This window comes from Rhamphochromis longiceps, linkage group LG15 (assembly GCF_057381845.1).
Source record: "Rhamphochromis longiceps isolate RC_006_pf linkage group LG15, R_longiceps_female_GT1.1, whole genome shotgun sequence".
Classification (NCBI taxonomy): Eukaryota; Metazoa; Chordata; class Actinopteri; order Cichliformes; family Cichlidae; genus Rhamphochromis; species Rhamphochromis longiceps.
In genome coordinates, this window is record NC_140571.1 from 43,514,454 (window position 1) to 43,540,197 (window position 25,744).

General features: G+C 44.3%; 2 protein-coding genes across 3 annotated transcripts; both read left to right on the top strand.

The window, feature by feature from the left end:
- Window positions 1–149: 149 nt before the first annotated feature.
- Window positions 150–4,830, top strand: ddx10 (DEAD (Asp-Glu-Ala-Asp) box polypeptide 10). The gene is made up of 2 exons (XM_085383261.1): window positions 150–1,608; window positions 2,570–4,830. The coding sequence occupies exons 1-2, from the start codon at window positions 259–261 to the stop codon at window positions 3,773–3,775; spliced, it is 2,556 nt and encodes an 851-aa protein (XP_085239387.1). The 5' UTR covers window positions 150–258; the 3' UTR covers window positions 3,776–4,830.
- A 3,095-nt stretch (window positions 4,831–7,925) lies between these two features.
- Window positions 7,926–25,744, top strand: LOC146653288 (transcription initiation factor TFIID subunit 4-like). Of its 2 annotated transcripts, XM_085382029.1 has the most exons (16): window positions 7,926–7,955; window positions 8,984–9,433; window positions 9,620–9,741; window positions 9,835–9,939; window positions 10,366–10,488; window positions 10,887–11,009; window positions 11,233–11,322; window positions 11,507–11,656; window positions 21,271–21,394; window positions 21,700–21,784; window positions 22,129–22,289; window positions 22,389–22,519; window positions 22,814–22,939; window positions 23,065–23,121; window positions 24,400–24,507; window positions 25,407–25,744. In XM_085382029.1, exons 2-16 carry the CDS (start codon window positions 9,013–9,015, stop codon window positions 25,530–25,532), a joined length of 2,052 nt encoding a protein of 683 aa, XP_085238155.1. In that variant the 5' UTR covers window positions 7,926–7,955; window positions 8,984–9,012; the 3' UTR covers window positions 25,533–25,744. The 2 variants fall into 2 exon arrangements, with proteins under 2 accessions (XP_085238155.1, XP_085238156.1); XM_085382030.1 differs by lacking the exons at window positions 7,926–7,955; window positions 9,835–9,939 and adding an exon at window positions 8,005–8,286.

Here is a 25,744-nt window from a genome sequence, read left to right on the forward strand (position 1 = left end):
TTGCACCCACTTCTGTCTTTGTTATTCGCCCGTTGTCTTTACACAGCGCTGTGAATACATTTAAATACATAAATAAATATTTTGCAGTTCTGCCTGTCAAATGAAGTTCAGGGCAAAGCTTCCCCATGTTAAAGATTTGAGTCGCGGGATGACTACGTCATTCAACACGCGACGGCGAGCAGGCTTCTCCATGCTGTTTATCTAGAGTCCAGCGTGTGTGTTTTTGACTCGATCTTGCTGCGATTCTCGTCTTTAGTCATGGAGAAAAAAGGCCCAAATCCTGTTGGGAAAAAACCGAAACCCCAAAAGATGAAAGCGAGCGTCGACCCCGTCAGAAACTTCGAGAAATGGAAGAAAAAGTACAACCGGACCAAAGCACGAGTGAAGCAAGAGAGGGCGCAGAAGAAGAAGCCCGAGTGGCAGGTAGAACGAGAGTACATCGATAAGCTGGTGAGCAGGTATGGAGAAATCAACCTCAAGGAGGTTGTCAAGTTCTCCGACTTCCCCATTTCTAAGAAGACCTTGCTGGGCCTGCAGGAGGCTCAGTATCGGCAGCCTACGGAGATCCAGCGGCAGACCATCGGCTTCGCTCTGCAGGGGAAAGATGTTCTCGGTGCGGCTAAAACTGGCTCCGGTAAGACTTTAGCCTTTCTCATACCGGTCCTGGAGTGTCTCTACCGCCAGCAATGGAGCTCCATGGACGGCCTCGGTGCTCTCATCATCTCTCCCACCCGAGAGCTCGCCTACCAGACCTTTGAAGTCCTGCGCAAGGTGGGCAGGAACCACGAGTTTTCTGCAGGGCTCATCATCGGCGGAAAAGACCTGAAAAGCGAGTGTGAGAGGATTCACCGTACCAACATTGTCATCTGCACCCCGGGCCGACTCCTCCAGCACATGGATGAAACGGCCACCTTCCACGCGTCCGACCTCCACATGCTGGTCCTGGATGAGGCAGACCGCATTCTGGACATGGGCTTTGCAGATACGCTCAATGCCATCGTGGAGAATCTCCCCAAGTCCCGGCAGACTCTGCTGTTTTCTGCCACGCAAACCAAATCAGTCAAAGACCTGGGCCGGCTCAGTCTCAAAGATCCGGAGTATGTGTGGGTGCACGAAAAAGCCAAGTTCAGCACGCCAGCCACGCTGGAGCAGAACTACATCGTGTGTGAGCTCCACCAGAAGGTCAACATGCTCTACTCATTCATTAGGAGCCACCTAAAGAAGAAGATCATAGTCTTCTTCGCCTGCTGCAAGGAGGTGCAGTACCTGTTCCGAGCTTTCTGCCGTCTCCGGCCAGGCATGCCCATCCTGGCTCTGCATGGAAAACAGCAGCAAATGAAGAGGGTGGAGGTGTACAACGACTTCCTCAAGAAGCAAAACGCTGTGCTTTTTGCCACCGACATAGCTGCCAGAGGCCTGGACTTCCCTGCCGTCCACTGGGTGCTGCAGTTTGACTGTCCAGAGGACGCCGACACATACATCCACAGGGTGGGCCGGACGGCCAGGTACAAGGAGGGTGGAGAGGCCCTGCTGCTGCTGCTGCCCTCGGAGGAGAAAGGCATGGTGAAGCAGCTGGAGGAGAAGAAAGTTCCCATCAACAAGATACAAGTGAGACATCATCTACCCATTACACACACACACACACACACACACACACACACTGTTCAGTAGGTTTATGTAAAACAGTAAAATAACTGTTTGATGTTTTTACTCCATTTAGAAGGAGATATTTCAAACCCTCGGTACAGTACTTTGCATTACTCCCCAGGAATTAAGATAAGATAAGATAGAACTTTATTAATCCCTCGGGTGGGTTCCTCTGGGAAATTCGACTTCCAAAAAAAAGCACAGCAACGACCGAAGTTACAGTTACAGAATTGTTATATATATATACACACACACACACACACACACACACACACACACACACACACACACACACACATATATAAATACAGAGACAAATATAAATAAAATATACAAAGGGGATAAATAGAATAAATAGGAATAAAAAATAAAAATACAAGTGAATTGCACATTTCAAGTATTGAGTCTATTGCACTGTTGACTATTTACAAAAAGTATTGCACAAGGTATTGTACAGTGAGGTGAAGAGGCACTACAGCTTAGTAGTGTAGGCACTACACGTTAGTATAACACTGTTAATATCTGCACAAACTGCCGTCCTAACGAGGTGTGCACACGTCAAATAACTTTTTAAGTATCACTACAAATCTGACAGAAAAGTTGGTGAAAAGACTCACAGTGGTGACAGCAACTCAAATTTAGGAACAAGTACAGGCAGATATAATATGATTATGCTAAACCCAATACTGCTGATACAGCTTAATGTGGTACTTATATTTCAAATATTGCAAAATAAAAAACCTTTATGTCCGCACATCTCGTCACCCAGAGCTGTACTAGTCTTAGAAACCTCCTCAGAATATATTTATTATAGTTCATTTATTTAATATACATTTATATGTGGTTTCAAACAGGCAGATTTAAGTGTAGTCACAAAACATTACATAAGATCTGATTAACTTAATTGTTTGGCTACTTCCAGGTGAACCCAGACAAACTGCAGAACGTGCAGCAGAAGCTGGAGGCCTTCCTCGCTCAGGAGAAGGAGCAGAAGGAGCGAGCCCAGAGGTGTTTTGTTTCCTACCTGCGCTCGGTGTACCTCATGAAGAACAAAGAGGTGTTTGATGCCTTTAAGATCAAGCTTCACGAGTACGCTTTGTCCCTCGGCCTCGCTGTGGCCCCAAGGGTTCGGTTCCTAAGTAAAGCTCAGGCACAGAAAGTAGAGAAAGAAGTGCAGGAGGAGGAGTCTGAGGAAGAAGAAGAGCTGAGGAGATTTAAGGCCCAGCTGAAAGGAGAGGTTTCTCGTGAGGAGCGGCAAAACTCGGAGTCAGACGAGTCCAGTGAGGATGAGGACGGTGGTGATGAAGGAGGTTTGGATACGTCCAAGACATTAACCCCGAGTGCAGGTGACGCTGATGACGATGATGATGATGATCTACGAGACTTGGACCTGCTGACAGTCAAACGAAAGGATGTCTTTAATCTGACGGAGGATCAGCAGAGTCCAGAGGATCCTGAAAATGACCCAGAAAAGAAAACTGAGAAAGAGACAAAGTACAAAGAAGCTAAAAAGATCCTCAAGAGAAAGTTTCAGGTAAACACCAAAGTGACTTTCAATGAAGAAGGTGAGGCTGTGCAGCTTTGGCCACCAGTCCAGCAAGCAGTGACTGCTGAGGATGAGGGGGAGCAAGAAGAGGAGGACGTTTCGGGAATCAATGTGGAAAAGGCTCGGGAGAGGCTGAAGCGGGAAGATCAAGAGTTTGATAAGCAGGAGTACAGCCGCAAGGTGAAAGCCAAACACCGAGAGAAGCGGCTGAAGGAGAGGGCTGCCAGGAAGGAGGCAAGCAAGCGGGACCAGGACGAGGAGGACGAGGTCGTGGCCTACCTGGCCAATGACAGCGAAGACGAGTTTGACCCCAGTGCCCTGCCAGATCCCGACAAAGTGCACTCGTCGTCTTCTTCGTCGTCAGAGGATGAGGAGGACGAGATGGAAATGGGGTCGTCTAAACGGCAGCACAGCAGTGAAGAGGAAGAGGAGGAGGACAGCGAAGAGGAGGATGAGAAGCATACAGCAGGAAAGAGGAGGAAAGTGAGCGATGAAGATGATGAGCACACAGCTCTGGACACTGGTCTCTCTTTGGCAGAGGATGAGGAGTTAGTCTTACAGTTGCTGGGTGGGCGAAGGTAGATGACCCAAAGAGAACAGAACGGTTCCGTCAGTTCTAATGAGGAGTACTCAAGCTGTTGCAGCAGCTTCAATCTGACCAGTGTTTTACTCTGCAGTGCAGACGTGCAGGTGACTGTTCAGTCCAGAGGCTTCGAATCAGAAACTGCCATCAAACGTTATCAGGACTGATCCCATTGGGTGTGAAAGAAACACTGCTAAATGTTGCCCCGTCCTGATTGGCTTACACAAGAACAGAGTCATAGCAAAGAGACGAGCCAAACATGCTCCTAGAGTGAAGCACCAGTCAGTCATGTTAGAGCACATTAGCAAAAAATAAAAGCTCACTTTGAGGCAGAAGTTGTGACCCAGCTGTTCAAAACAGAAGAAAGATGGCGGTGTGCCATTAATGTGTAACTTTCTCTGTAAAACAGTCAATTCCAGTTTGTAATGCAGACTTTCAGACTTTAAACACGAGCTCGGGGTTGGTCAGTCTCAATAAAGCTTGAGACAGCAACATTACTGAAGGTCCTGCAGAGGGACAATGAGTGCATCTTTATTTTACATGTATTATGTTTAAACTGTTGTGGATTTGAAATCAGTTCTACTTTTCCCCAAGTGGCTAAAATGGCCATTAGGCTGCTGAGGTTAAGACTAGGTCATTGTGTTATTGCACTCATAGTGGGATAAAACCGTTTCTGGAAGGTAGTCTGTGACTTTTCAACTGAAAACCAAACAGGAAGTTGTTTTCTGATGCCCACATTAGTATCTGAGGGGTGATCGTTTTCAATCACTGTCCACTGTTAAATGTGAACAGGTTAGCTCCACGATGCCAGAGCTGCTGATGAGGACAAGCGGTGCCTGGTTGGCATCCATGGGGAGCTGTGTTTCTCCAAAAGGACTAAACAGCTTAGTTAATGCACCGATGTTCCCTGTGGCTCCCTGGCTCACCCCTGGAATCGTGGCCTCTTCTTCTTCTTCTTCTTCTTGATCCATGAATATAATTTCATGTCTGAGAGTCACAACTTTGACTTGTCTGATTATTGAGTTATGCTATTAAAATATTTGTAATCATTGAAGTTTTCTTGTCATTGGTTTGAACTTTAAGGACTTTAGGGGTAAATTTCCAGGAATTTCAAGTGAATTCTAGTGACCTGGATGGATCAGCCTGCTCTAAAGTCAGCTGAAGTGCTTCTCTCGGTGTGTGCCTGTTTTTCACAAACATGTACTTCTGTGAAAAATTAAGAATGTCAGGATTACAGTCAGATTGATTTACATTGAGATTTCCCACTTATTTTGCTCCACAGATGCGACGCTACACCCTGCATGTCCAACATGTGTCCAGCAGGTGGAGCTAAAGTGACCCAGTAGCTGCTCATCTCAGTGATCGGCAGCTCCTTGGTTATGCACGTGTTTGGGCTGTTATGTGTTGAGAATGAGGCCGGGTGATGCAGAGCAAGAACAAAAGAGACTTAATTGGAAAAGTGCAAATGTAGATTTAAAACAAATTAGCTTTGTTCCACTACATTTCCCCGTACAAAGCAATTCATGCAATAGACTCAAAAATCCTTTCAGATTCTTATTCAAATATGAAGCAATCGTCTTTTATTTTATTCTATCAACATGCAATAATTTGGTTTGACTGCTCTAAAATAACATCTGAATTTCTACATGTTTAAACACTTGACAATGTATTTAACTCATATGTACCTATTATGGAGAATCATACATGTCATATTTAATCGTAATTATTGAGTCTTTAATGTTGCAGCTGGGGGTGATTTTAATTATATTTATGATGCTTAACCTATATTTTAACAGTTTGAGTGATTAATGTTGTACGCTAAATGAAACAGCACAAACTATTGTTTAAGGAGCCTTTACTGAGTTTACAGAGTAATATTTAGCTGACAGTTTATGCTGAAGGTGAAGAAACAGAGGAGGACGGGCCAGCCTGTGTTGGAAATAAAACCTTAGAACTGTTAACAACTTATATTTATTTATCTTATAAACCTAAATGTTTTTAGTTTACTGTGAGTGGATGTTAATTTAGACATTAGCAATATTCACCTAGTTGTCTTCTCCTTACCATGTGTGAAAGTAAAAGGAGCTCCTGGAGCAAACCGAAGGGAAAGGTTAGGGAAGTATAATCAAGGTCTTGTTACCCCCAGTCTCGGGCCTTTCCAAACACACACCTGAGGACAAAAGGAAGCCAGCTGCTTTCAGAAGGGTTGGTATGTGTAAAAGTTTCTGAACAAATTTGTGGATTAATTTTATTTCTTTGTTAACCTGAAACTATCACCTTTGAAAATGACAATCCATGTTCTCACCCAATGACATCAGAATAGAATAGAATAGCCTTTATTGTCATTGTACAGAGTACAATGAAATTGGAGTGCCACTCCCTTGGTGCAAGTTTCAATAATAAATATAAATGTAAAATATAAAAAGTACAAAAAAAACAATCGTAAGTACTCAAACATGTATGTACATATATACAGGATAGCAGCATTAATATAATGACAGTATGAATAGCAGCATCAGTGAGTTACTACAACCATACATCTAGATCGCTGAGGTCTGCTGAATACATTTACATTTTATTCAAATACTGCCAAATCACAACTTTAGTTGCATTGATGCACTTTATACTGTAAGGTAGTGACGGCCCGCTTGAAGCTGACGCTCCGGTGCTTCAGAAGCACTGTGTCGAAGCTTGATTTGTTTGGCCAGAGTCACGTGATCAGTGACGTCCGAAGCTTCATTTAGAGCCTAACTGCTTCGGTGTCTGATTCCCTGGTTTATAAGCAGGTGAATCATTCGCGTTTTGATGGTGACAGATAGCGAACCAGTGATCATTCCACTGGGAGATTTGGAGGCAGCGAGGAAGAGAGGAGGTTCTGTTGTGTGGGAGAATTTTGAGTTGATTTTGGTCGATCGGGTGGGTTTTCCAGCTTTGTGTTCTGGCCCTTTGATTTTGTTTGTGCGTGTTTATTATATCTGAAAACAGGAAAAGGGAAAAATGTCAATAATCTGCTTCCATAATATAAATATCATTAAATAACTTTAGAAAAACTTCCACTTGATTCTTTACATGTAATGTTGTAAAAATATATATTTTATTGTTTAATTAATCTGAAAATGTTAGTCTGCCAAATGTGCAGCAGTTGAATGTATTTATTCTCTTTAGCTGATAGTTTGTGTGGTAGACTGTATAACTGCATCTCTACCAGTTTCTCTGCACTGCAGCCTCCTCTGTTCCATGTGAAGGGATTTCCCTTAAGGCAGGAGAAATTATCTCCACGAAAAGGAACAGGTTCGGCCATCGCACAGTGGAATACATTTTCTTTTTAAATAAAAATGAAAAAGGGTTACCTTAAATACATATTTTTAATTTGCAAGTTCATAAGCATTTTCTCTTTCCAGTTCACAATCAGTTCTAACCCCCAGGTCAAAAATATGTCTGGGAAAATTTCCCTAATGTAATATTATTTATAAATATACCTGTCTAGCGGTTAATTGCATAAGTGCATGGAGGCAGGACCTCAGAGCAGAAGCCTACTCCATAATGTGTTGTACATTATTATATGTATTTATTATATGTAATGTGGTATTTTTCAATTATTCTATTTACCAACATCAAGAAGTCACAAGCAAAGGAAGACCACACAACGGTGCATGTTTAAACAAGGAGAGTTTATTAAACAAATAAACCACATTTTTTAACCCCCCAAAAATACACGTTCAAAGCAACACAACGGCGGCCCAATATCAGACAGAATTCCACTCTGTCGAGTGGGCAATCATTATGAAGCAGTTGGTTTTATTTTGTGGATTCAAGCTGCTCTTCATATTTTTGGCCTCCAGATGTCACCAGAGAGGACTGTGTTGAAAAGCTTCGAGTAATGAAATACTTTAAAATTATATTTTGGGGATAAAATTTAGAAGATCGACCCCTAATTACCTGTTTCTTTTATGGAGAAGGAGGGCAAGTGCTCTAAATACTGCACGGCCCTAAATCTACATAAAACAGAAACCAAAGAGTACATCTATTTTACCTTTAAAGTGAAATTCAGAATAGATCGATAAGAAATAACTCGCGGTGATTTATTAATAAAGTTCGGGCTGGGTCATCTTAGCTGCAGCCCTTGAATGCAGCATAGGACAGCCCGTGAACGTCACACCGTTCTCGAAGCTACCACAGGTGAGCTCGTGCGCCAGGCCTCGTTCCTCCAACGTTTATGTCACGAGTGTCCAACTCGTCCTCGAGAGCTGCTGTCCTGCAGCTTTTAGATGCATCTTTACTCCAACACAGCGTTAATCTAATGGTTAGATGACCTCTTTAGCATGAAACCGAGTTTGGCAGAAGCCTGGTAACAAGCCATTCATTTGGTTCAGCTGTGTCGGAACAAGGATGCATGTAAAAGCTGCAGGACAGCAGCTCTCAGAAATGGAATTGGACCCTTTGGTTTATGTGACTGAACCTCGGTGTGTGGGAGATTTAGCACACAGGTAACGCTTTGTCTCACTGTTAGGTAAGCATGACTTGGATGGGGAAACGTGTAGGACCAAATAAACCTTTTCCCGCTTTAAACCTTTAGCGCAGCCTGTATGTGAGCCCGGCAGGAAACGGGGTTTACCCTCGGATGCTCCTGGTGTTTAACACATGCATACATTTTAAAAACGAAACCGTTCTACATGTAGCTGTCCTGAATTTATTATAGCTGAAAATGATAAAATCGTCTTGTAATTATTAGCATTACATTTTGCCACAGCCGCCATTTTCACCGGTTGGCTCCCAGTTTCGCTTGATTGGATTCAGAAATCTTTCACCAAAACTGGCCGAAATGATCTTGGATTCAGGCCCAAGGAGTCTTAATTTTCCGAAGCATACATGGGTCAGATCCAGCTGAAATAGAAATTCACAGAAATGTCCTAAAACCTGGAATAAACGAGTACTTTCGCACTTCCGGTGTCCTTCTTTTCGTGTTAATTGTTTTTCGAGTGGGGGGGTTGGTTGTGTCTCAGGTAAGATCTGTGGTTAACATGAGCCGGTTTCATATTTGTTTGCAAATACATGAAACTTTAGCTACTCCACGTCGAGACAGGTGTTTGCTAACAGGTTGAGATATTAGACACACTTTGGCACGATGCGGGTGACATTGAGTCTAGCAAACCACGGCGCGTTTGAAAAACTCCTTTGTTGTATTTAACTATGCTTTTGCTTTGCAGCTGAACCCTTCTTTCGTTCAGCTGCAGTCATGGCCACAAACAACGTGGTTACTGAAGCTAACAGGCTGGAACCCCAGGCAGCACCCGGGGATGGAGACGCTTCTGTTCAAGTCAGGATACAAGTCGCTGTCACAGCTGCAAGCATGTCACAGAGTGACTCTGTCTCAGCCCCGCCTAAAGTCGTCCCGAGTGGCCAGCCTTCAACCTGTGCAGTGTCAGGGCCTCGCACCTCACCTCCTGTTGTGGTGGTTGCAAATGCAGGCGTGAGTGCAGGTAACCAACAGACAACGAAACAGCCTCAGAACCAGGTGGCCTCCGTGAAACAGGTTACAACCACAGGAAGGACGGTGTTGATAACTGTTCCCAGATCAGCAACTGCACAGCCAGTCACTCCTCGACTGCCACAGGCCACCTCCCCACATCTCCCAGCCAATATCCAGATACCTCCAGGTGAGCTGCACAACCCGCTGACTGTAGTCTACACTGTAATCCCATTACAGATCCTCCTTTATTATATTCCAAAACCTTGTTGGACATGTGCTGTCTATAATTTGCTAATAAACACTTCAGTTAGACGTGTCACCTGTAAGGATAATTCATCAGTTTATTGTAGTGTTTGGGACCCATTTATGGCAGGTATGATGCTGATCCGCAGTGACAGTGGGCAGCTGATGCTAGTATCTCAGCAGGCTTTGGTTCAGGCTCAGCAGGGACAAAGACTTATCAGTGGTCAACCCACCAGGATACTTGCACCGCAGGTGGGTGCATGTGCGTGGCTGCTTTTCTATGTTATTTAATAATGACAGATGTGTGATTGCACCTGTGATGTCAGCTGCATGTCTGCTGTTCAGGTGTGTGCAGCAGCTGAAAGTAAAAGGAATGAGAATGTAACAGTGATCAAGATGACGCCTACTTCCAGTTTCCAGCAAGCAGCACCAGTCCAGAAGACTGCTGTGGTAAAATTACAGGAGTCTGTTTGCAGCTCACAGTCACTGATTGCATGTTATGCAGTGTATGACTGTGTGCACCTCTGACAGTTAGTTTGTTCTTTTAGGTATAGAAAGAAAATCCAAAAAATCGATGCAATAATTACACGACTGATGGACACATTTGTTTTCATTTGAAGTATAAAAAATGTCATTTAGTGACGGTGCTTGAACTTTGTGTTAATAACAATACGTCATCTTTAATCAGTAACACTAATGAAAACAGAATGATGCTGGAAAGTTGCAGTTTGATAGGATCCCGAGTTGAGTAAAAGCAGAGCTCTCCAATGAAACATAAAAAATAATGAGCAACAAACACCAGAGAGGCTCCTGCTGCTGTGATGCTGGCTTTTCTTTGCTGTTCCTGGTTTTAGTTTTTGGTGACTTTGTGTTCAGGTCATTGGTGTTGCCCCCAAACCAGCTCTTGTCCACACGGTGAACGTGGTGTCTGAGCGAGGCAGCCATGCTGGCACTCAGGCAGCAGGCGCTAAAAAGGAATCAGCGCCCACGTTTAGCAAGGTGAGTGCGACCAGGCCCAGCTCCCACCTGCACACTCAGCTTGACCTGGCTCAGCAAGAAGCCATCAAATGAGTTTTTATTTAGATTTTTACTGATACTGTTTATAAAATCCAAGGATTTGTTGTACTGTCAAAGAGGAAATCTTTTCACACAGTTTCCAGTTCAGACTAATTTTTGTAATCTTATACTGGTGTAGCTGCTGAGTTCTTCCTCTTTAAACCAACTTTGTCAGGGACAGCCAGTCAGAACAGAGTTTGAGTTAGGAGTGCAGGAATCCATATGAGGGATATCCTCTCACGAAACACACGACAAAAAGCAGCCACAAATTGAGTTTTTAGAGTAGATGATAACAGCTGAGATAACAGATGAGATGTGATTACTAAATATTTCACCAACAGGAGACGCTGGAAAGTGTGAAGAAGTGCAAGAACTTCTTGGTAACGCTGATCAAGCTGGCCTCCAGTGACTCCAGATCTGTGAACGTGGCTAACAATGTCCAAGCGCTGGTCAGGAGTCTGCTGGTACATCTCTGAAGACACTTTGTTTCTCCTGTTGTTTTTAACCTTGTTTACAAAAAGTATTGTTACTAGGCAGACTGAAAGAGGCTTGTTGGTAAGAGTTAATAAGTTGTTGTATTCTTGTGCTACACGTTTGTAATTTTTAATTCTTATCATGAAGTTCATTATTAAATTACCAGCTTATTTATTTATTTATTTGTTAATTGATGAATTTTTTTACCTGCAGGAAGGAAAACTGGAAGCAGAAGCGTTTACGGAGCAGCTCTATGACACGTTGAAGTCGACTCCACAACCCTGCTTGGTGCCTTTTCTCAAGGTATTGAGAAGTAAAGCCTGTTGCTTCCTCATCTCCAGATGTCTGTGATTGATTTAAAAATAAAAACCTTTTTGCATTTGTGTAGACTGCGTTACACTTTGCTGAAAGGATGTGAATCACATTGATCATAGCTAGACTGTTACATATTTAGCTGATGACATTTCTGTTTCCTCATTGCCACCAGAAAAGTCTTCCTGCGGTGCGTTGCCTTACTGCAGACCCCCAGTTATTCATCCAGAAAGCTTCAGCTTCCACACCCCCTCCCTCAACACCGTCCTCCAGCATAAAGCAGTCCAACACTGAGATAGGAAAAACCCTCCAGAACAGGCAGCAGGTAACCAGATGCAATATTTTATGGGGGGGAATTTGACATTAATTGTACCAAACATAAACCATGTCTGATCTGTGATCTTATTCATGGATGTTGACGTGATTAAAGGCATTGCTGAGCAGCACTGTTGTATTTGCAGCATCCATGGAGGTTCACAGTTTAACAAAAGTGAAATTCACTGACTTGAAATGCAAAAAGAAAAATCCAGCTGTGCAGTCGGCACAAGAATATATAGTCAAAACAGAAATCAGAGATGGTATACTGAGGAGGAATCGTGCTGTTTTAAATGCATTAAAATGTGGACCTGACTTTGGTCGTCTTGTATTTGCAGGACTGACAGTAAAAATATTTCTTCTTAGGAACATCCTCATGTTACATTAAGCATCCCACAGCTTTTCACGTTGCTGTGAAAGTGGATTAACATTAATGAGGTGTGTGTGTGTGTGTGTGTGTGTGTGTGTGTGTGCTCCAATTACCTGATTACACTGAAGAACTTAACATGATGCAACCTGAAGTAAGACATTTGAAATTATTCCACCTTTGTTTTATTGATTTCAGCCATGACACACACAGTTAGCAACAGCAAAGTCGATTTTGATTTCAGAACAATGTATGTCCATTATACCCTCCAACACCCCCCAATCCTGGATTCTTCCTCTTCCAGGTCCACACTAAACAAGACACGGCAGAGATCCAGTCTCCACACATAAAAATATCTCAAGCCACATCACCCAGTCACACACCCACACACACAAAAGAAAGTGAGTAACAAGCATAACCAAAAAAACCAGAAACTTCATAATGTCGCCTCGCTCAGTTCACTTCAGTCTCAGGAAGTAAAGTAATAGTGTCCACCAGTAAGAGAAATGATTTCCAGGTTTTGTTAAATTTCCTAATTGAACCTTTTAGAGAGAATCTAAGTTTTTCTAACTTTAAGTTAAAGAGTACGTCCCTCACCCAATGGTCATGAGTTGGGGATGGGGAAGCTTCCACTTCAACAGAATAAGCCTCCGAGCCAGTAAAGTGGTAAAGGCTAAGGCCTTTTTAAGGGGGCCAGATTACTGTAAACTGGGGGGGATGCCAAACATTGCGGAGAGTGGGTTAGGAGGGACAGTCCTCCAAAATGCACTCGGTTTAGAACAAGACCAAAACACGTGGACATGGTTGGCAGGTGATCTGCTACAGGCATCAGTAATGGTTGGATAGATCTTAGATAATTTTGTGTTTGTATAATGTGCTTTACAGACCACCTTGCACTGAATCAAAGCATGACGGGCACAAACTGAGGATGAGTGAATGAGTTTCAAAGCAGAATCCCACTGCTGTTCTGGCAGCTCTTCCTCCCATCTCAGCTTAGTAGGAGAAATTGGTTTGGGGACCAAAGCATCTAGTATTTTATACAAGGCTGGTATCAGTCTGTTTTGATGAGGGTTCGTCTGCAGGATCATATCCAGATTTGTTTCTGGAGGCCGATTGGAGAAAGTGAGGGAACTGCTTTTTTACAAAATCTAGCCTGAAGATAACGAAAAAGTTGGAATCAGGCAGATTGTATTTAGACGATAGGTCAGCAAAAGATAGAAAGGTGTCCTGACTGTACAAGTCCTTAACAGCCCTGTCATTTATCTTTCCAACTGCTAAAGGCCGCATCAGTGTTTGAAGGTGCAAAATTGCAATTCTTTAGTAAAGGTGTTAGCAAAGACGGCCCACGTAGCCCAACGTATTTTCTGAACTGTCGCCAAATAGTTACCGTTTCCTTAGCTATTGGATTCTCCCCAACAAGGGTCGGAGAGAAAGGGAGTGGTGAGCTGAGTATTGATGATGATGAGTAACGGCAGATAATAAGTAACAGTAACTTAACCCAGAGAATAAAGTCAGCCCCCAAGCCAAAGCTATCCATCACCTCGTAGAGGAGGCTCCACTCGACGCGGTCGAAAGCTTTCTCTGAGTCATGAGATACCACAACCTCTGGAATTGAATTGCACGATGTCTGGATAATATTCAAGAGGCGTCTTGAATAATGATATGAGTGCCTGCCGGCCGTGAACCCCGTCTGATCGAAGGAGATGATTTGTGGCAGAACACGTTGTAGCCAAAGTGCGAGAATTTAGAAAGTATTTTAAAATCAATATTTAAAAGAGGAATTGGTCCATAACTGCTGCACAACAGAGGATCCTTGTCTTTTCTCAAGATTAAACAAATAGTAGCTTCGGACAAAGTCTTGGGTAATTGACATTTTGAAAAGGCTTCATTATACATATCTTTCAACAATGGTGCCATAAGATCAGCATTGGCTTCATAGTATTCTGCAGAGTAGCCGTCAGGGCCCAGCGATTTACCCGTGTTTGAGGATTTAATGGCTTCTTGCACCTCTGCTACAGTAATTGGTCCCCCTAAGCCCTTCGTCAGATCTCTATCTATTCTTGGAAAATGTATATTTTGGAGAGTTTCTTCTGATAGAGGTGGAGAGCTTGAAGTGTACAGATCAAAATAGAAACAAACAAATACTTCATTAATTCCCTCTGGGTCCGATATTATGTCGGAGCCAGACGTTTCCCTGCCTTATCACCGGATTCAAAAAAGCGTTGCTTTGTCTTAATTAATTGAACCATAGCTGTTGCGGTGGTGGTTAAATTGAGCCTGGCTTGAAGTTTCACACGTTCTGTATAGAGGTTAGGATCTGGGTTCGATGCATATCTGCCGTCTAGATCTTTGATCTTATTCAATACACTGGGCGTGTAAGAAAGCTGAAACAAAGCTATAAGCTGGCCTCTCATGTAGGCTTTCGACGTTTCTCTTTTTTTTTTTTTGCCTGTCCCATTTGGTTCTTTAGCCGTCAGAATTGTTGTCTGAAGACCAACAAGGATACCCAATGGATTTATTTTGCCAAATGGATCATCGTGGCATTGCCGTATTGGTCCATTTGGTCGATCTTTGTTTTTATTATTTATTATATTTTATTTTCAGATGTTACAGACGGGACAGACATGAGTAAGAGATAGGAAAGGGAGAAAGAAAGAGGAAGGAAAAGCAGAAGGGGAGAGGGACAGTGAGAAAGGGGGGGAGAAAAAAAAATAAAAATCTCCTGGATCACCTGTTGAGAGAAGAATAGAAAACAAGCAGAAAAAAACCAAAGCAACATACTAAACACAACACCATCGCATTAATCTAGCTAAGTGTAAACAGCAGTAAATACTAAATATTCAATGTTGTTGTGCAGCACGCAGGACAGATGTGCTTCGAAGTAGCAGCCAAGAAAGGTGTAATTTGGGTCTACGAGCAGTGATCACCTGTGTGCATACCTGTGTGGATCAGCATGCTTGTATTCCAAAGGTTTCTCCATGTAACGATCTGCTAGGGAGTGTGGGGGGGCCACAGCCCCGTCCTCCGGGGTGTGAAGCGGGTATGGAGGAGATCAAAACTCCAGACGTCCAGAGGCCCCCAGAACACAAGAGACCAAGGAAGACCAACAGAGGGGCAGCTGCGCCACTGTCCCAGAAAGAGCTGAGGAGAGTCCCAGATGAGGGCTCACTCAGCAGCCGCGGAGCAGAAGCCAGGGGGAGTTGCAGTGACGCGCCCGTGAGCTCCGCCGGCCCCCAGCTGTGCCTGAGTGACCGAGCCCCAGGCCGAGAGGCCGGGGGCACCCCACCTCCGAAGTGGCCCGAGCGAGCCCCAGGCTCCAGGCCCCGATAAGCGGCCGCCAAGGAGTGAGCCGGTGTGTACCTGGACGCCCACCCCCAGACACAAAGAACCACCAACGCACCGATGTCTGAGGGAGTCCGCCACTGGCAGGGGAAGTGGTGGTAGGTGGAGATTAGGGCTGAACGATTATGGAAAATAATCTAATTGCGATTTTTTGCCCCAATATTGCGATTGCGATGCGATATGCGATTATTTTTTAAGGTCTTTGTCTTCTGTATTATTAAACAAAGACAAGCAATACATCATATAGTATGGCCAATACTATATTACATTAATTTTAAACTGTTCTTTCCTGGAAGACAGACCTCTGTTATGATGACATGAGGTGATGCATGAATTGATGACTGACATTTTTATTTAACTTCTTCAATCACAACAGTATATTTGAACATACACAATAGTTTATTTTTAGCTTACAAACATCTGAGCATAAAGTGCTGACAAGGAACCCTGGTGTAAACATTAAAATGAAAGTCAGTGCAATGTGCAGATTGCAGAAATATACATAAACAAAATCAGTGGCTTTACCACACTCAGTTTTTCGACATCTGTGAACTACTAGACAGTCATTCAATTAAAAAATAATATTAAATAAATAAAACTAATAAATAAAAAATACACACATCTTACTGATCTCTGCAGTCAGTAACATTACACATAAAGTGCAAACATAATAGCAATTGTATAAACACACACACAAACACGCCTTTAAAATTTAAAGGCGTGAAATTGGACGGTCTAGTTCTGATTAGCGTCACCGCTGTCTCGGTGGAGTTTAATAAACTCGGCCGTCTGCTTCTTGCTATCTAAAATATAACCAGACACTGGTGTAAATTCTCGACTGTCTCATACTTCTGTTTAATAAGTTTTCTGTTTGACGTTTAGTCAGCTGTGTGAAAACCAAGGAGGAACCCACCCGGGGGATTAATAAAGTTTTATTTTATCCAATCTAATAACTTTAATCTCAGCCAAACCGATTTACTCACGAACAAACAAAACACTGAAAAAAGCCCAACAATAACATTTTTAGGTTGTCTAAGTGACTTATATATCACGTTTAACCCGAGCAGCGAAACTCCGCGGTGATCTGAAAATGATGTGCCGGGAGTTGTGCCGTTCTCGGCCGCATCAGTAACCCTCGAGGTCCCGGCTAGCTGTCGAGCTGGTGGGTAGCAGACGCCTCTGAAAACGTCGAAGCACTTTTGCAAATATGGGATATCTTGATAAACCGAGCAGATATTCGATGTTTACACAGCTACTTTCTCGCCTGAAAATATTTTAAAAGTTTATTTTGTGACCCAGAAAGATTAGTATGAGTAATTTTAAAACTTAGTAGCGGCTGCCATTGCTGGAAACTGGATTTTGGCTGGGCCGCGCTATGAATTCTGGGATATGGTAGTAATTTGGACAGCCTTCGGCGCGTCGCTGTGACGTAATCGGTCTACAAATGCGGCCTCAGGAGGATGCAGCCCATGAATTTGGACATGTCCAGAGTATAATCGCAGCCTTTGCGGTTAGAAAATTGCACTTGATCATGTCGCGATATTATCGCAAATGCGATATATCGTTCAGCCCTAGTGGAGATAGGCCTCCAAACCTTGGAGGGCCTGAGATGTCCCCAGAGAGGTGGCGTCTGATACCCAACCTGACATATAGACACAGACATACAGGCACACACAGACACAAACATCCATTCCCCCCCCCCCCCAATGCTCTCATATACACTTACTCCACACTCAACCAACGTGGAGACAGACATAAAGAGACGCTGTACACACAATCACACTCCCCAAGCGTACTCTACAAACCGGGTCTAGGTACCCTTGCCCCTGGAGGGGGAACTGCACCCAGACCCAGGTGGTGTTACCCTTTTCCCTGCGGTGGGGGGAGGCAGACCGCCCCGACTCCGTAGCAGCAGGGAGGCCCCACACCCCAGACCGCAGTCGGACGGCCAACTCCTCCTCCTAGCCCTCCCGCTCCAGCAGGCCGCAGAGAACGGGGGTGGGAGAAGACTCCAAACCTCCCTCCACCCGCTCATTGTAGTGTTGATGCATGTGTGTTCTAAGGTGCATTTAAAACCCAGGAGGGCATGGAGCTACCTGCCGTTTCTCATAGTACACCTCTCGACACTTCAGTGGAATCATTCAATTCAAGGAAACGTGAAAGATAAGATAAGATAACCTTTATTAGTCCCACACGTGGGAAATTTGTTTTGTCACAGCAGGAAGTGGACAGTGCAAAAGTTATGAGGCAAAAATTAGAATACAATAAGAATAAATACAGTACACAACTGTACAGAATAGAATAAAATAAAATACTATATACAGTAGAATAAAATAAAATAAATATACAATAAGATAAAAATAGAATACAAATACAAATACTATATACAACTGAGTAAAAATACAACGATGACAGAAAGGATTATTGCACTTAGTGTTATTGCATATGTATGGATGTGTGTGCTTGATCAGTTAAAGTCTTTATTATGGAGTCTGACAGCAGTGGGGAGGAAAGACCTGCGAAATCTCTCCGTCCCACACCGTGGGTGCCGCAGTCTCCCACTGAAGGAGCTGCTCAGTGCTGTCAGAGTCTCATGCATGGGGTGGGAGATGTTGTCCATCAGGGATGACAGCTTAGCCGCCGTTCTCCTGTCACTCACCACCTCCACTGGGTCCAGAGGGCATCCTAGAACAGAGCTGGCCCTTCGGATCACCCTGTTCAGTCTCTTCCTGTCCCCAGCAGAGATGCTGCTGCCCCAGCAGACCACGCCATAAAAGATAGCAGAAGCCACAACAGAGTCATAGAAGGTCTTCAGGAGTGGGCCCTTCACTCCAAACGACCTGAGTCTCCGCAGCAGGTACAGCCTGCTCTGCCCTTTCCTGTAGAGGGCGTCTGAGTTATGAGTCCAGTCCAGTCTATTGTTCAGATGAACACCAAGGTACCTGTAGCTGTCCACAGCCTCAATGTCCATACCTTGGATGTTCAGTGGTTGCAGTGGAGAATGCTTGTGCCTGCGGAAGTCTACCACCAGTTCCTTGGTTTTACTGGCGTTGATCTGGAGGTAGTTCAGCTGGCACCAGTCCACAAAGTCTTGGGTCAGACCTCTGTACTCCTTGTCGTCCCCATCAGTGATGAGGCCGACTATTGCAGAGTCATCAGAGAACTTCTGCAGGAAGCACTGGGTGGAATTGTGGGAGAAGTCTGCAGTGTAGATGGTGAAGAGGAACGGAGCCAGAACCGTTCCCTGTGGGGCCCCCGTACTGCAGACGACCCTGTCCGACACACAGCCCTGAGTCCTCACATACTGTGGTCGGTCGGTGAGGTAGTCCAGGATCCAGGTAGTGATGTGATGGTCCACTCCAGAGTTCTCCAGCTTGTCCTTCAGAACCGAGGGAAGAATGGTGTTGAAGGCACTGGAGAAATCAAAGAACATGATTCTCACAGTGCTTCCAGCGGTCTCCAGGTGAGCGAGGGAACGATGTAGGAGGTGAATGACGGCATCATCCGCTCCAATGCCAGGCTGGTAGGCAAACTGAAGTGGGTCCAGTGATGAGCTTATAAGGCGCCGAAGCTGAGCCAGGACCAACCGCTCCAGGGTCTTCATCAGGTGGGATGTCAGAGCCACCGGCCTGTAGCTGTTGAGGTCCTTGGGGCGTGAAGTCTTTGGCACTGGTACAACACAGGAGGTTTTCCAGAGCTGTGGGACTCTTCCCAACCTCAGGCTGTGATCTGAAACATTTTGTGTAGTCATCCCTTATCAACAGGCTAGAGTTGAATCTCCAGTGTTTAATGGGTCGAGACGGGGTCGCTAATAACGCATCAAAAGAAACTGGTGAGTGATCTGAAATGGGGATAGCACGATACTCCCAGTGGCTAATTTTACAGAGAAACCTAATATTGATAAGGAAAAGTCTATGCGTGTATATGTGTGGTGGGGATGAGAGAAATGGGAAAATGCCTTTGTCTTAGGATTCGCATGTCGCCATGGATCCACAGCTGAGTTTTGACAGATTCTGGGGTTTCAGCAGATTTACTCAGGGAACAGACCTTAGTTGACGATCTATCCAGCAGAGCGTCCTGAACCAAGTTAAACTCACCTCCAGTAATGAGATGATAGTTTTCCAAGTTTGGGAGTGAAGAGAAAAGTTTAGCTATAAAAGATTCATCGTCCCAGTCGGCCCGTACACGCTGCCAGTAACACAAGTGAGCCCTGCGAGTTTCCTGACACAAATCTGGGTCCGCATTAACTTTATGTTGCTCAAACAGAATATTATTACGAATAAGTATGGCTGTCCCTCTAGCCTTGCCGTTAAATTTGGAGTGATATATAAGTCCCGATCCAGTTTCTCTTGAGTCGCCTCACTTCTTTGTTGCAGAGACGCGCCTCTTGAAGAAAAACCACATCTCCTTTCAACTGCTGTAAATGCGCCATGACTTTGTTAGTTTTGGTTGCATTTCCTGCACCCCTCACATCCCAGGAGACGATTCTAAGACCACTGATTGTGTTCAACATACCTTACTGTAGTCAGACGGGTCTATGATTTGTTGACTTGGCTAAGTTGACAGTGGCCGAGGGAAGACTGCTGTCTGTACTTGAGGTAATAGACTGTGAACAGGAAGGAAAAAAAACAAAACACCGGACTAGGGATGGGTATCGTTTAGGTTTTATCCGATACCGGTGCCGGTGCTCAAACGGTGCTCAAACCGGTGCTTAAAGAATGGAGAACACAAAATTGGTCCAAAAACCTCTCATGTTTAGCTGTTTTCCACTTTTTCTTTGGTCATTTTAGCCTTTTTGGCCAGGGTGAAGGGAGCATCTGCCATCAAACAAGAGGACAGCCGCATGTAGCTATGATGATGTTTGCTAGGTCACCTTACATGCATTAATGTAATAACGTGGTTAGCCTACTCAACGTAAATTACACACGAACAACATGAAGCTACTCACGCAGAGAAGAACGGCTGCTGCTGCATCATCATCCTCATCATTTCTGCTACACTGGCAGGGCTAGGGGCCAGGACTCTCCTCTTCGTGTTTTTGGGGGATGTTGCTAACTCCGATAACAGGCACCACACCCGCAGTAGATGTGCTCGGTGTGAGGTCTCGCAGCAAGCTATCAAATACGGCGCATTTCTCGGCTTTTAAAAAAAACGCTATGCGTCGCCAGGTGTTTCATCAGATTCGAGGAGTTACCTCCTTTGACAGTATCACAGTATCAGCTTAAAGCACTTGTTGCTGCTGAGTTTGCATCTTTTGCTGTGAAGTACAGCCAGACTTTGACCGCTTCGCCTTGGGCATTTTTAATCTGTAGCTCTGCTCTAACAGAACATACGTACCTGGCCCCGCCTACTATCCTCGGAAACGTAAAATGATTGGCTAGAAGTGAAAAAAAAAGCACCGAAATGTGCGCTGCTTTTCGGTCTGGTTACTACCGTTTATGTCAGAACCGGTGCCGTCATGGCACCGGATACCGGTACCCATCCCTACACCGGACAATACAAATACACATGGAACGACATAAACTGGACCTGGAAACCCCTGAAAACAAAACTTGCAAGTGTCCACTGCACAGCAGGGTGTAAACGTTCCCCTGCAAAGACTTCGGCATCACCACTCTATCTTCCCTGTGGCGGCTAAGGTCTCACTATGAAAATACACCTTGTCCTTGTTCTACTAGAAAAATTGAGAACCAGGTTGTATCTTACTATACAAAAACACACAAAAGAAAAACACACAAAAAATCAGAGGTGTTGTTGTCCAACATTTGAAATTATAGTTAAGATATTAAGAGCCTTTTTTATTATATTTATACAAATGTGTATGAGATATTTAGATGGCATAGAAACTTACAGCTGGAGTCATTTTTATGATCATAGTGTTGGATTTATGATGATGACCTTTTTTTAAAATGCAGGTTTTCCAGCCTCGAGGAGTGGCTCTGAGACCTGGCCTGACGACATTAGTCCAGTCCAGAAATTGCATATCTAAGAAACCCACCACTCTGCCCATAGTGGGATACTCGGGAAAAAACTTCTCAGGTAAACTTTGTTAAAATTTAGATTTGGAGCCACGTCGAGGTGAACACAGAACTGATCAATCAGCTCATTTTTGTTCCTCTAGTTGTTTATTTCATTGTGAGGGTGTTGTTTTGTTTTTTTAATAATTGTACACAGTCAGGGTGCTTCAGTGTGTCCTCACAATGTTTCAGGAGACCTAAATGTGTTTTTTAGGCTTTAAAAATTCAAAAGTGTAGTGGAATTACATGTACAGACCATATGACACCAAGAGACGCTTGCATGACCCTGGCGTGCTCTCACTCTTTATGCATTTTGCTGTTTTATAGGAGGTTTTTCGGTAAAGCAGCCCTTCCCTCGTGAGCCACCTAATTCTACCAAATTTGCATTCAGAGACAGTTCAGGATCTTACAAGTAAGATATAAAGTTCACACATTTGAGACTTTAATAGGAATTTTGTGGTGGTTGGAATCGGTGCACTATGGGGTGGATGAAAGGAAGTGTGTAAAAGCAGCCCTACATCCAGCTGTTTGTCCTTCAAAGTGGAGCTGTGCTGGTTCACACAGCTCGCACCCTTCATATGCACAATCCGCCGTCACAGAGAGGGGGTGTCTTCATCTGTGGCAGGTGGTTGTGTGACATCTGAGATCCAACAGTCACCTAATGTTGCATGATGAGAGAATATTAAGCAGCAGTCTAACTGCAGCAGCAACATTTAATCACAAACGTCCTCAGCACAAATGTGTGTTGTGTCCCAGAGAAGATGATGATATTAATGACGTCACCTCCATGGCTGGAGTCAACCTGAGAGAGGAGAACGCACAGATCTTGACCAGCACGGTTGGTGCTGTGGTGCAGTCGTGTCAGGATCAGCTGTTCCTGTCCACTCACCCGGTGCTCAGCAGAATCCTTCACACAGGTACAAGATCCACACTGAGACACATGTTTATTACAGACACTGTCTCAGACTAGTCTCTGAGACTCCCAGGATGTGATATTGTCATGCACCCTCTGTTAGGACAGGCTCTGGGAGTAACCGATGTTGGTCCAGATGTGGTTGCTTTGGTTTCTCATGCTACTCAGGAGTTTCTTCGTGGGCTGCTGGAGAAACTCACTGTAATGGCAGAACACCGCAAGACAGCCCTGAAGGTAAAGATGTAAAACACAGGCATGAATAAGACCCGAGCAGGGATGCATCTACTAACGCCACGAGGTGTTAATACATGCATCAGCCGCTCATCTGAAAAACCCAGCTGAGGTAATGTCCATCTAGTTTACTGTGGCATTCCTGGTGCTTGGCACTTGTTAAGATGTTGTTAACAAGATGTTATTTTGAAGCACTATCATATACTTTATATGGAGACATGGCCTGCAAAGGACCGTGAACCTGTGGCAAACTAATGCAACATGTGGTCCCTTTGTGTTAAATTTGTCTTTCAACAGCAGAACTCGTGGCACACGCAAGTCAGTGACGTTCGTTCTCAGCTTCGCTTCCTGGAGGAAATTGAGACCTTGCAGAAGAAGAAGAGAGATGAGGAGGAGAGGGAGAGATTGCTGCGTTTTGCCAGAGTAGGTGAAGCCAGAATAAGGCTGCAACACGATTAGTGTTTTTAGATTCAATGTGTCTTTGAAAACAACTACTGAGAAGAGTTTGTGCATTAAATCCTGGATTACATGTCTGGTTGTGATCACAGAGTCGCTCTCACACTGAAGATCCAGAGTATCAGCAGCTCAAGCAAAAAGCCAAAGAGGTGCGTTTCCTTCTCTAAAACCTCCACAGGAGTCATTCTTCCACCTGCCCCCGTTTATGTTGGTGTTTGTGAGCTCTGTTTACTCTGGGAGGCAGAAACTGTTGTTCTGACTGCAGGTTGGAACTGTGAAGAAAGAACATGTATGTAACATGAACATTGCCACTATAAGTCCAAATTTAAAGGCTTGATTGTTTTTTGAGCCACATGTGACCACTTTTCAGATAAAAGTCAACTTAAAATTATCAGGAGGGTGTCAGGTAACACTACTGGTTAGTACGCATCGTCCATAGACTGTTTGACTTCACAGAGGGAGGGATTGTAAACCTTAACTGAACAATGCTACATGTGGGCTGAATACAGATCAGCTGAAAGGGAAGGACAGGCGAAGTAACAGCAGTAAGAGTGGCCGAGGTGACCTGCTGTTCCCGTCCCATCATCACGGAGATGAAGTCTAGAAGACTCGAGCAGGCCTGTGTCAGTCGAAGTAGCCACACCTCTGTTAATTCTGAAGCCTTGATAAGATTTAGTCTGTCAGTTGTAGTGAAGGAGAGATGCAGCCCACAGTCATTCATGTTCCAGGCCATAAGCTTCTCTATTCTGCTGGAAATCTGGGTCATTGTGGGAACGGCAGTTCGTATTTTATCGCTGGCTTCATTTCAGCATCAGGAAGTCAAACTCTGTAAGTCCCTGCTACTTTTCATGCTAATTGTTCGTTTAATAATACGATGGTGTGTGTGATGTTTTTGGCTGGCAGGAGACGGAGTAGTGTGAGGAAGATGAAAGGCAGCGGTAGCACTGCGGCTATTTAAGGAGGCGGAAACGCCACACATGGCGTGTTTAGCTGTAGCTGTGTAGCTCGCAGCCATCACGCCCCCAGAGGCTTCTCCACAGCAACACAATCTGTTCATTTACATGCCCTCCCACCCCCACACACACACTCAACCTCTGCACTGCACACAAGCTAGCACTTTGCCAAGTCTGTACCTACACAAGTACTGAGAGTATGAGTAGGTACAAACTGAAAGGATTCCCACTGGTGAATATCGTGCCTTTAGTGACACGCACTTAACAAAGTTGGTGTGGATTTGATTAACAAATCTTTGCCATAATTTGTCATATATATTTAGCTACAGCTGCCTCATCAAGCAAAGTGCATTTGCCTCTAAACCCTGGCTTATATATTGCATGTATAAAACAATGACAGTGTGTCCACGTATGCATACAGAAAATATGTGTGAAAACATAAATGTTTACAAATTCGTTGTCTTCTCTTTTCAGTTGCAACAAATAGAGGAAGCTCAGCTGCAGCAGAGGGAGGCCAACCTCGCTGCTCTGGCTGCCATTGGCCCTCGCAGGAAGAGACCCCTGGATCAGGCCGACAGCCAGGTGGGTGCACAAAGTTTTGTTTTCTATTCTTTTGTGGTCTGAATGGATCATTTCAGAAACATCTTTTCTAATTTGATATCTGTGAATGTTTAACCTGCTGCTGTAAAACTGCTGCCCTCCTCAGCTGATGAAGACACAGCAAATCTAGAACCTGCTGCAGTTAGCCTGTATAAGACTGTTAGTTTAGCTCATTGAGTCTTTAATTCTTTGTGTGTTTAAGTCGCAGCGCTTCAGGCTGTAGGTTTATAGATGGGGACGCTCTGTTAGCTGCACACTCTACCCGCTGCCTTTGAACTCCATTACCCAGAGGAAAAGACTGCGTGCCGCCTCTGTTTCCTCTCGCTGCTGCAGGCCTTCCTCCACGTCTGTACAGACTTTACCTCAGCTAGTTCAGCAAACATTGACAGGAAGCATGGAGTAGTGATGGAGAGAGCGCCATCTTTGCACAGATGTTCTTTTTCAATATCGAGTTAGTGCTCAGATCACACATCAGTTATGTTATCAGTAACCAGAAGAAGCCTTTCCCCTTCATTTTAAAATGTTTTAGACATGGTTTGAAATGAGACTGATTTAAGTGTGATCGCGGAGAATATTTGAAACCTTGTTACAAAGGCAAAGCAACATATTAGCTACCTAACAGGAAAGATGCTGTTTTAAAACCTGCCAATGAGATTATTTTTATTATGTCAGGATAATTACGAGCATAAAACTGAACGAGGGAGACGTCCTCTCCGTACTCTTGCTGGTGGATGGATCATCACCTCTGGGCTGCTTTGTTTTAAGAGATCAGATTAAATTAAATCTGTAGCAGCCAAGCGAGCTGAAGAGCAGGAGCATGTGTTTATGCTCCAGCAGGTTCATGCAGGGAGGGTAACACAGAAACTGTGTCTGTGTGTCAGGTGTGTGTGCTGCCCAGACCAGGTGTTCACAGAGTGACCCGGCTGATCCTGAAGGATCTGCTGGTGTGTATGGAGGAGGAACCCTTTCTGCGTCACTCTCTCACCCTCTACAAAGCCATGCTTTGATCAGCTGATTGTCTTCCTGCAGTTGATCTAAAATAATTTGTTGGAGTCCTCGTTTTGTGATATTCTGTTTTGCTTTTTGTCACGGTCGGGTTCAGCTGCATTTGAATCGCAGTCAGTTTTGGTTTTGCTGTTGTTCTGTTGGAAAAACTAAATGTGAAAGTGAGCACAGCTGTGTGTCCGTGAGCTGTGTGGAAAAAGTAAAGTGACTGTGG